The 11,709-nt window shown below is 42.3% G+C and overlaps 1 protein-coding gene across 1 annotated transcript in view; it reads right to left on the bottom strand.

The window, feature by feature from the left end:
- Window positions 1-376: 376 nt before the first annotated feature.
- The window catches only part of LRRC43 (leucine rich repeat containing 43), a 679,247-nt gene continuing 667,914 nt past the window's right edge, over window positions 377-11,709 (bottom strand). The window contains exon 12 of the mRNA XM_069619596.1: window positions 377-627. Within this exon, the coding sequence (XP_069475697.1) occupies window positions 434-627 (194 nt within the window). The 3' untranslated portion in view covers window positions 377-433. The remainder of the gene's footprint in view (window positions 628-11,709) is intronic.

Genomic DNA, 11,709 nt, shown 5'->3' with positions numbered 1-11,709 from the left:
CTGTTGTTATGTTTATTAGGAAAATGGTGAATTGTACGGTGTGATATTTTTAGATCATTGTGGAATGATGTTGATGAATTGTAGGATTGTGGTTTTCACAATGTGTTATATAATGTTTTAAATTGTGTGTATTTGTATATATCACAACTGTGTTAGTGCGAAAGGATGCTATGCACTTAAAAGAATAATAATAATAATTAAGAAGTATTACACAAGTCTGCATGTTTTAGATATCTTTTAACGGAAATTATTATGTGATTGCCCTGACTCTGCAACCAGCTGTTGCTACAATTCACATGCGGTATGAAAACATGGAAAGAGGAAGCATGAACGACCTTTGAAAAGGACAATACAAAAGCACAACTGTATTTCAAAGTATTTTAGTAAAGCCTCTTTAATAAAACAGCAGATAAAAGAGCTGTGCATACTGATACTAGGGGATGACTGCTCCTTCTGGACTGGCACTGATGTCCACTTTGGATTCACTTAATTCTTGCTGCAGTGTCTCTGGGACTGACATCCATTGGACCAGCTGCACCTGGAACTCCACAGTTAAGGGAACCATTGGTGGAGGAGGCTGGTCTTCTGAAGCTGAAACATCTACGCTCGCTTTGCCTTTGCCCTTTCCTGAAACAAAAAGAACAACACACAGCACTTCCATATATCAATCGATGCTATAATAATATTAATATATTGTACATGGTTATAAAAGGTAACAACTGTTCCGGGAAATTACTACACATCTCTAAAAAAAAGGAAGATGGCGAGCCTAGACTTGTGCAATATAACACTGGCAACACATTGTCGGCGGCTGGGTGAACCCTAAATTGTATATACCCATTAACGTTTTGCTATTCCTTCATTAATAATTTCATATGATGTAGATGTCCATTTCCATGTAATTTATCATGACTCTCAAAATGCTGTGGTATCAATATTCAATTTTGTGAGAACACAGATGTTTATTTTCTGTATTGATCTGATCCGTCCTTCTCCAGGGATTTGTCGGTATTACACCTTCTGTTTCATCTCATAAACACATGCTGCTGTTCTGTCCTCCAGTAAAAACGAGTCTGTGATGAAGCAGTTATCCGCAAGATCTATAGAATCAGAGCCTAACCTTGGGAGCCAGTAGCCTTTGTACCTCCAAGCTTCAGACTTAGAAGGAAACACATAGCTCATGATAACAATGTCTGTTTTATAATAGGAAAGCCTGACTCTACTTAATATGTTACCTAGACAAGATGTTTTCACATGAATTTGCAATCCAAAACTGGATTGTGGCAATATTTCACATTAAAGAGTTCAACAAAAAGAAGGATACATCCATGTGGAAAAAGCATAAAAAGAAACCTTACTCCTCGCATTCCCAGGACCTGTTTTTAATAAGGCCATAGACCACAGGAATGAGAAATGGGCATGGCCACTTAGTTTGTATTTGATATATATAAGACCCAATTCTGAAAATTCTACTTCCACCATAATTGTAAAAACAAGTTTGTAAGGAGGGACACAGGAGGATGTTTGAATTAATACTAGGTGTTTTAGTGCCACTTCCATAAAGGAGACAAAGAAAATGTTATTTATGTTCGGTGGAGGTCACTTACTCTGTTAATTATCTCAGTTTAATCAAATGCATATTCCTCTGTATGAGCGTATGAGAGCTATATAGATGGCTGAATGAATGGACACGATGAACAACACACAGACTGACGGACCATTACATGAACATAGATGGACAGATACATAACTACACTGATAAATGGACAGATAAATAGAAACATTGGCACATAGACAGGCAGACAGATAGACAAGCCAATTGATACATTAAAACAAATATTTTATAACACGCTTAATACTGGAGACCAGTCTCTAAGCATGGTATTGGGATTTGGAGCTGTGCTGCTCTGTTTTGTCTTGCTTCAAAGCCAAATACATTGTTATTGTTATTGTGCATTTATATAGCGCCTTATATACCATTGGTATGGTCTGAAGGCGCTGGTAGGTTGAACGCCCTTGGGAACCGAAGTTCAGGTCAGTAGAGAGAGTAGAGAGATTCAAGGTGCGTGTGAGCACTGGGTATGTGTGCAGCTGGTGCGGTATTTGTGTAATAGCTGCTTCTTAGCGGTAGGTGTGGTAGTTGAGAGATCAGGAGTATGTGTTCGGCCTGGCAGGATTTATCCGACATTGCCCATGAGCTACCCTCCTGGCCCATAGGTCAACACAAGGACAAGCAGCCACATAGAAAAACAACTAAGAAAATCAAAGATGCACTGCTTGATTTCCTCAACATGTTGATCATCGGCTCATTACTGAACTCTCTCACACCACTTCTACAGACATTGAATTCCTTCCACCAGTGCAACTGGTGTAGACAGACCATGCTGACATCCCAACCCAGCTACATCACACACCCTGCAACCACTGAAAATAACCAAAACACACCCAGACATCAAACATTTAATTCACAAACTTCCCTTTGGACACAGTGAAAGGAGAACTCATCACTCTACCTTTTAACCCACCACCACAGTTAACACTCATCCACCAATAAAACCACAAAGTGTTCTTGCAAGTGTGGCGGCAGACTGCAGTGTTTTCGGGACATACTAGGAGTTGAGCTCTGGACTGGCAAATGTTTCATTGAGGGCCGCCTCAATACTTACTAATTTCATGGTTTCCGCAAAGCAGACCATGACATGGTCTGGCAAGTGTGGAGGCAGTCTGCAGCGTTTGCAGTACCTACTAGGAGTCGAGCTCTGGACTGGCAAACGTTTTGTTGAGGCCCCGCCTCCAAACTTACTAATATCCTGCCACCCACGAAGCGGACTGCAAAGTTTTTCTGGCAAGCGTGGAGGCAGTATGCAGTGTTTGCAGGACCTAATAGGAGTCGAGCTCTGGACTGGCAAATGTTTCATTGAGCCCCGCCTTTCAACTTACTAATGTCGCTGCAATCCTCAGTGTGTTCCGGCATGTATATGAGGCAGTCTGCAGTCCACTGTGCTGTAGGCTGTCGACTGTTCCAGTAATTGTGGAAAGGAGTCATAAAGAAAGTTGTATCTGATGTGGAGCACACAGTTCACTGGGAGTAATTTAAAACAGAGCTTTGGACTCACAAGCAACATTTGAGATACGTGTTTTTTTTCTTCTTTTAGCGACTGCCTCAGGCCACGAGCAGTGACTGCGGGGCATGTTCCCTTTGAGCTGCTCGGGCCATATGATGCAAATGGCTATGCAACAGGTGATTGGTAGGAAGTATTAAGGAACACTTTTTTGGTGCATACTAAACATACAAGTTATGCTTTTGAGCTATGAGATTAACGCAGAAAGTGGCTGTACTGTCTGAAGTGTCACTTACAGGCGCAACACATAAAATTCAGACACCGCTAAGGCTCAAAGGTTGAAAGGCGGTAAGAGGAAAGAACCAAAGATATAATTTGAGAAGTGGTGACCCCACCCCCCTGGATAAGGAAATGAAAGTAACTTACAAATGCAAGGGAAAAAACCAAGACACGCAGAACAAGGAAAATTATGGCTCCCCCAAGTTCAGTCCAAATTGTATTGTCAGGTGGTGGTGGGTCAGTCGATTCCTGATTCATTGATGGCTGGGTCAGCAACTGAGTATAGTGAGGGGACTGATATATCTGGCCCCGGTTCTAAGAGACGTAGAACAATATGAGAGTACCTCTTTATCCGACACATGTGTTAGTCTTGAAGATGAAATTCATGCATTGGAGGCCCCTGCTGATAGGCTGAGTAGCTCGCCGAGATTGTTTGATTCTCCAGTAGGTGTTGAGGAAAGAGCAAATCAAGTTCCAGAAGAAGGGAATATGACTGAACATCACAATATCGGAGATCGATCCTCACTCCCGTTTCAAGATGACAAGATGTTTAGTAGAGACTCTTCAGGGTGGGGAACTAGCCCTTTGATGCCTTAAATATGGTACTACAATCATGTATCCGTCTCTACGATACAGTAGTTCTTGAAGTGAGAGCTAATTCCTGCATCCTGAAAGAAATTAAGGCACGGCTATTGATGGATGACCAGGTTAAAAACCCGGGAGAAAAAGTTACCAGCAGAACAAACTCAGGAATTTGTCCAAGAAGAAAGGGAGACCAATAAAATTGAGAAGAACAGATGTATTTTGGGAAAAGGACAGCAGAGTGTGACTTGCGATGTTATTGAGGTTGATAAGAAAACCAACAATGGCGACAGCAGAACGAAATCTAAAAACATCGAGGGACGGTTCAAACCGACGAATAAGGGAGCTAGAAAATTCCATAGAAACATCTTTGGGGTGATCAAGAGGACAAAACAAAGAGAGCTGACTGTGAACAATTTTGGTGGAGTATCACAGAACATTATAGAAATAAAAGATACTCCGACTGTAGAGACCACAAGCAGTTCATGTAAGAAGGACGAGGTTCGAATTAAACAAGTGATATTAAAAGCAGCAACACGAATAAAGTCAGGCTTATCACAAAAGATTACACAAGCAACAACAAAGACCAGAAAAGGCCCATGAAAGGAAGGGGACCGGCAGAGTTCTTGAAACAGAATTGACGACTAACAGGAGAGGTGGCAGCACAGCGCATCGATTGAGTAGTGACAAAAGAGGAAAGACTTATTCATTCACATCGACCAATGATGCCTGTGGGTCTTCAAGAAGATCAATGAACCAACTTCACAAGGGGCAGAGACCGAGAACAAAAATACATCAAAAGAAAGAAAGAACACGATTGTGAACCAAAAGAAACAGCAATCTTTGAATCAGTGTTCGATATCAAATGGGATGTTCCTCTTAACAGAGAAAGAATATTGTCTATTTTCAATCTATCCCTGACTTAAGGTCGATCTCTTCATGTGATATTAAGTTTCTTCACATGTTCGATGATAGCTATGTTGGGAAATGTGCTGTCCATTTCTATTCTAAATTTATTGAGAATCTTGTTTGTGATAAACAAGAAGAATTTTTGATAAACGGGTTTGAAAGCAATTATCCCAAGATAGATGATAAGGTCGAAAAGCAAACTAATCAGAGTGTAAACACAAATGGGAAAACAAATGTAATATGGTCAGTTAATAATGATGGGCGGAGGCAAGTCTGTTTCAAAACAGAACCAGCGAGCTGGGCATGGCTTGCAACCACTCTTTCCACACCAACCAGTAGTCGACCAGGGTTTCAGAAAAAGTGAATGTAAACTCTTGACTTGGAACTCCAGATGGTATAATAGCTTTTTTAATGAAAACATTGATGAAGGTTTTGCCAGATATGATTATATTTCAATATAAGAGACATGGCTGAATGCAGATCCTGTACTTGATGGGTTTATATTAGACACTAAAACGGCTAAGAAAGGTACTAATGGAAGATCATTTGGGGGGATTCTTACAGCAATAAAAACAATTCAAGACTGGGTACTTCAAAAAAAGAAACTTTTGTCAGAAGCAGTCTTGGCAACAGTAGTAGTTGACAAGCAAGCCGGAAAAGATAATAGAGTACTTATCATAAACATTTACTTTAATCCTTTGAGGGTTGATTTAGTTAATGTTATTAATGAAATCGGAAATATGCTGATTGAATGGTTGAGTGGGATAAATCCTGGTCGAATTATTTTAGGCAGCAATTTTAATTGTACCTGTGCTAATGTGGAAGTAGTGTTTGAGGAGTTGAATACAGAAATATCCCATAAATTGGAAATAGTAGGAAGAATACACAATAAGAAAGGGAAGCATGGTGACATTTAGGCAAGATTCCTGGCCAGGTGGGGGTTTTGTCAAATGAACCCTGTATTCAGGTGTTTCCCTTGAGCACACATGGTTCGGAATTTCTTCTACTTCAGTGATTAACTATATTTGTTTTGAAAACGTTGAATGTTGTGACATCACAAACTTCAAAATAGTTAAAACTCGCAAGAGTGATCACACAATGCTTGTAGCATTGTTTTTGATTTCTGTGCGTGGCTAGGGAAGGTCTCAATCTGGATGTAAAAATCTAGTCTTGAACACTTCTAAGAATAGAGTATTCCAATTCAGTAAAAGCACGGAAAAGGTAAATGGCCTCTTAGCTAAATGGTGGGATTCAATTAGTGAATGGGACAAACGCCATCATTGTTCTGCCTTTGAGTTTCTAAAAATATTATCAATGTTAAAAACATTTAACAACTCTCATCTGTGCTGGGATAAAAAGGCTTTTGTTGATAAGAAAGGCAATCAGTTTGATCAAGTCATTAGACAAAAAAGCGTGAGACTAACATCATAATTAGGATGTTGAAATCAAATCATCTAGATTGAAAGGAAAAAAAAGCTGAAAAACGGCAGATAAAGCAGAAGTTTAAGAACTGGTTGAGGCATCATAAGACCCAGAAATATATAGCCAAGAATCAAGATCTTCTAGTGAAAATAATAAATAAGACAATAGATCAATATGGTGGAGATTAAATCAAAATAATTGTGCACAGGTAAAACAGCAGTCTTCCTGTGTGGCTGAAGGGGCATGGGTTGACTACTTTACAGCAAAGTTTAAAGATAAGGAAAGCCACGGTGTGGACACTCTGAAGATGATGCAACACATCCAGCAAACTTGGCCAGGTGCTCATTATTGAAAATGTGCTATGTCCAACAGAATCTAAGGAGCTGACCCTGACCTTTACCCGCTGAGCAGGGTGTCACGAAGCTGTCTAGAAAAGTGAATCCTGAAAAGTATGGTGCACTGCTTAATAACTCTGGCAAACAAAAAGGACCGCAAAAGGGGCCTTCATCAGCAGACATCATAGTGGCCACAGTGCCACAATTTGTCACAGCCCCTGACTGTGGTGGTCAGAAGTGCACCAACCAAGAAATGCCTGCTACAGCCCCAAACACACGTAGCACAAAAAGTCCTGCTGAAAACACACCTGTCCTTCTAGATTCAAGCTAGACCAAGATGGGAGAAGACAAGCCAAGAACCCATATAGTTCCCTGACTGGAAATCTCTTAGATCCAGTATCATGACAAAACTTAAACAATCTGCCAATCTAAAGGAGTTTCCACAATGGCTTGACTCCATTAAAGAGGGAGAACATTAGGTAGCCAAGAGAACAGCAAATCAACACTGTCAACCCACTCTAACAGTGACCAGAAGTAGAAAGAAGGTTGGAGGTGAAGTTTGAAAACAAAATCAGCAGGGAGAATGCACAATCCAACACCAGTCATCAGTGTCAGCAGCACCATCAACCATGGCACAACAGTCAACAGGTCCTGTACATTTCCCCTCAGGCCCAGCTAATCCTTTCAATCTGAAACAGAATTCTTATGTCAGAGGATTTACGCCTAAGGAAAAATCATATGCCACCAATTGCGAGTTGGAAAATTAACTTGTTCTGGACAAGAGGAATATTATCATTATTAATGTAGATGTACCATTGAGGACTGAGGCCGAGAGAGGCCTTGAGAAACAAAGTCCTAGAGTGGTTACACCAGAAAGTCGTCACGGCCTTATAAGAACGACCGACTTGAAACTGCTCTACAGGACACAGATTGACGAATGGTGTGACTCCAGTAACAGAGCTTGTATTGTGGATTGCGACAAACAAAATCGAGTATCTGTGAAAGTCTGTCAAACATGTCAACTGACTACAACCTAAAAATTGTGGTGGATTAATTCCAGTTAGCTAAAACTTGCCGAGCTATGGCAACCCCATGTGTCTCGGGTCATCAACAACTAATCTAAGCCAATAGCTAATATTGATTCGAGCTATTTAATCTACACAATCAACTCCCCCTTTTGGCCCGTATTCAAGTGTCTGTGCATTATAGGACCTACATACTTTCATCTTAATGTTTTTTGGCTCAATAGAGCCTTAGTATCAGTATATAGCACTAATAGGAGTGAAATCAGTACAAGTGACCGTAGTGATTACCACATTTATGGACTTGCTGAATTTGTGTATATTCTTTTTTGTCTCTGTTTTACGATTTTATGCACTGTTGTCTGTGACTCTGATGCACCACAGGCCAGCGGCCGAAGTGTGTTTAATAAAAACTTTTCTTCACTCATCATAATCTGGTTTTGGAATATGAGGCAAGCCCAAGACCTCAACATAAAAGTCATTGAAAAGCCCTACTGTTAGATCTGAGCCAAATGAATCCTGTTGGAGCAGCCAGTCCCACACTGATGAGTGTCAGTGTGCACCAGCCCTTTATCCCCTGCTACACTCTCAACACCCCTGGGGATAGGGGGTTGGGATATAACTACATCTTCTGTGTCTTTACATTTCTTTACCGACATGTCTTTCATGCCTTTTCCTTAAACAGTTTACCATAGTTGTATGAATACACTTTATTTTCTTTCTTTGTGTAGTACTGAACCTAAACCAGCTGCCGATTCCATAGGGGAACCGAACTCCCACTTCCAATCCACTGACAGCTGATGATGTGCTACACTCAGTAGAGGGGCTCTGGGGAAGTGAGACATGACTCAGGAGCTGCGAACATATTCTTCCTTGCAGCTGCATAACAAGCTCCTACTTTGTTAGAAATTGATTTATTTTAACATGTCTTTATTGGCATTTCTTAAGGTTACAACAACAGCATGTCTGAGCAGGCATGCTATAACATTAAGTATTGCAGATGAAATTAACAGAACAATAACATAAACCAACAATAACTATCTCTGAGTGGTTGCTGATGTAGTCCGGTATTAATGAGACCAGGGTATGGGCGAGGTGAGCAGGGTGAGGGCAAGGAGTGGAGGGAAGGAGGGGGAGAAATCCGGGTTCGGGGAATAACCTGTTCCCGGTTCATCTGTATTTGTTGAGTTCCAGTAATGGTGGGGTGGGTAGATCAGGAGGGTTTGTCATCAGAGGGGTGAAACACACTCCACATCAGTGGTTTCCAGGTATCCAGTGCCATACTTGCATCCTCAGGTGATCTAGAGACACTATCCTCCCAAGCTTTGATTTCAGCTTCAACCCAGCACTCTAACTCTCTGTACCATGAGTTATATTGTGGGCCACCAGGTTGTTTCCATGACATTGCGATGGTTCTTTTAGTTAGCACACATGCAATGTCCATGAGTTTCACAATATGCTTAATTTTAGCTAGCCTCGGGTAAATTCCTAATAGGCATTCACTAGGGGACCATTCATATCGGGACATTCCTGCGCTCCTACACGTTTGTTCCACCTCGGCCCAAAGACGCCACACTTCGGTGCATTCCCAGAACATGTGTACAAAATCTGCCTTGTCGGCTTTGCACCAGGTGCAGGTAGGGAGAGCTTGTTTGTTGAACTTTGCCATTCAATACGGAGTCAGGTATGTGCGACATGTTACATTCAGTTGAATTAATCTAAACCTGGTGCTTCTGGATACTTCTTTTGGGAACGCTAGTGCCCTGTCCCACTCTTTGTCGGTCAACTCCAGCCCCAGATATTTCTCCCGTTTGGATCTCAGTTCAGAGCTACCAGGGTTAGGATTGTCCCTTAGGTGACCGTATATTTGGGACACCGGTTTCCAGCCCTCCCCGAGGTTGTATAGTAATGTCACAAAGGGGTCTGCTTCTGGTTCTTCAGGCCATACATCCCACTTGGCCCGCGCCACCCTGCAAATCCTCTGGTACCATAGGAATTGACCACTGGGTACATCATCTTCGGACTGTAGTGAGGTGAAATCGCGAAAGGTGCCATCCATATGTAAATCCCCCCATGTGTAAACCCCTTTTCTTTCCCAGAGTCTGATAGTGTTAGGTCAACTCTGGTTTTGCATAGGTCCGAGATCATTGGCATTTCGGGGGAGTATGCATGTTCCAGGTGCAAGAGTGTCTTGTCCTGTGCCATATTTCCCTCCCAAGGGTAGCTAATGAAGGTGCTCCGCTCAAGAGGTGTCAGGGCGCCCAGATGAGCTCTTTCAGATGTATCGGGGTAATTAAGTGCTGTAGTAAAGAAGTCTCGGGTGTGACTTTGTCCGCCAACCACTTAACCACGAAGCTGAGTTGGGCCGCGAAGTAGTATTTCTCTAGGTCTGGAAGTTGAATTCCCCCCTGTCTATATGAAAGAGTTAGTGTGGATAGCGCCATCTTGTGTCTGCCTCTCCCCCATAGAAATTCCCGAAAGAGCGTCTCTAGTAGGCGAAAAAAAGGAGCCTTGATGTAGCAATGTATGTTCTGAAACCCATAGAGAAACCTGGTAAGGACAATCATTTTGATAATGGATGCTGTACTCATCATAGACAGGGGGAGCTTATACCAAAAACCTATTGATTTACATAGGGCTGGTAGTGCAGACATAGTGTTATGCTCACGCATTAGTCCAGGAGTGTGCCTTACGTTGACGCCAAGGTATCGGAATGTGGTTAGTTGCCATTGTACACCCACTGAGGGTAGGTCTTCAATGTTCTTGCCTCTCAAGTCTGCTAGTGGAAAGAGGCAGGACTTTTGTTTGCTAAACTGGATTCCAGAGAATTTGGTGTAGTTATCGAGGACTTCTAACATGGTTGGTACGTTCAGGTGTGGGTCCCTAACATATAGGAGGACATCATCCACGTATAGGGAGATTATATGGTTTACTCCACCTAGTTGTATGCCTGCATCGAAAAACTGTTTCCTGAAGTAAATGGCAATGGATTCTAGGCCTAGTATATAAAGCATGCGGGAAAACGGGCAGCCCTCTCTAGTGCCCCTGCATATGTCCCATGCCACAGATAGGAACCTCCCAGATTTCACTCGTGCCCTGGGCTTAGTGTAAAGCATTCTCACCCACCTGATAAATTTCTCCCCAAATCCAAAAGTCTTAAGGACTTCCAGTAGCCATTCCCAATAGATGGAATCAAATGCTTTTATGGCGTCTAAAGATAACAGAGCATAAGAACCCCCATGTAGGCTGGTTTGGGCTATAACGTGTTGAAGTCTGCTGGGATTTGCAGTAGTGTGGCGGCTGGCACAAAGCCGTTTTGATCCGTGTGTACTATCCCCCCTATCAGCCCAGAGAGTCTTTTTGCTAGGATCGTGGTCAGTATTTTTACATCATAATTGAGCATGGCGAGAGGGTGATAGGAGTCACATTCGTCTGAGGGTTTGTTGGGCTTAAGCATCGGGACCACAAGAGTCTTGCGCATACTCTCTGGAAGGACCCCTTGGTCGTATGCTTCTAGGAAGACCTTGTGTAATAACGGTGCCAGGGATGGTTCATAGGCTTTATAAAATTCTGGGGGTAACCCATCGCTACCGGGGGCTTTGCATGTGGCCAAGGATTTAATTGCCTCCGTTATGTCTTCCATGGTAAGGTCTGCGTCTAGGACTTCGCTCTGTGTGGGTGACAACCTGGGCAGTCCTATTTCTTCTAGTGTGTCTGTAATCTCGTTTGGGGGGACTTGGATTTCATGGGAGTATAATTGGGTGTAAAAGTGTTTAAAGGTTTCATTAATACCTTGTTGGGTTTGATATAGGATGTAGTTATCGTCCTTCAGTGCGGTGGTTAAGTGCAGAGGGTACTTTTTCTTGCAGAGCCAAGCTAGTAGGCGGCTGGGTTTATCTGCTTCTGCATGTGCTCTATTGTTTCTAACGGTGTGGTCAAACCGGGCAAGCCTACTCCAAGCTTCTTTGCATTCAGTTCTGATCTGTCTAAGCTTGTCTTCCTCCTGTGGGGTGCCCTGAATGGTGGATTCTAATCTCTCAATCTCTTTGTCCCGATGTTCCAGTTCCGTTCTTATTAGCCTCCTGATATCCCCTGCTT

The sequence above is a fragment of the Ambystoma mexicanum genome, chromosome 10 (assembly GCF_040938575.1).
Source record: "Ambystoma mexicanum isolate Mex_15411 chromosome 10, UKY_AmexF1_1, whole genome shotgun sequence".
NCBI lineage: Eukaryota > Metazoa > Chordata > Amphibia > Caudata > Ambystomatidae > Ambystoma > Ambystoma mexicanum.
Note: the sequence above shows the minus strand (reverse complement) of the source record. Positions and strands in the feature narration are given on the sequence as shown.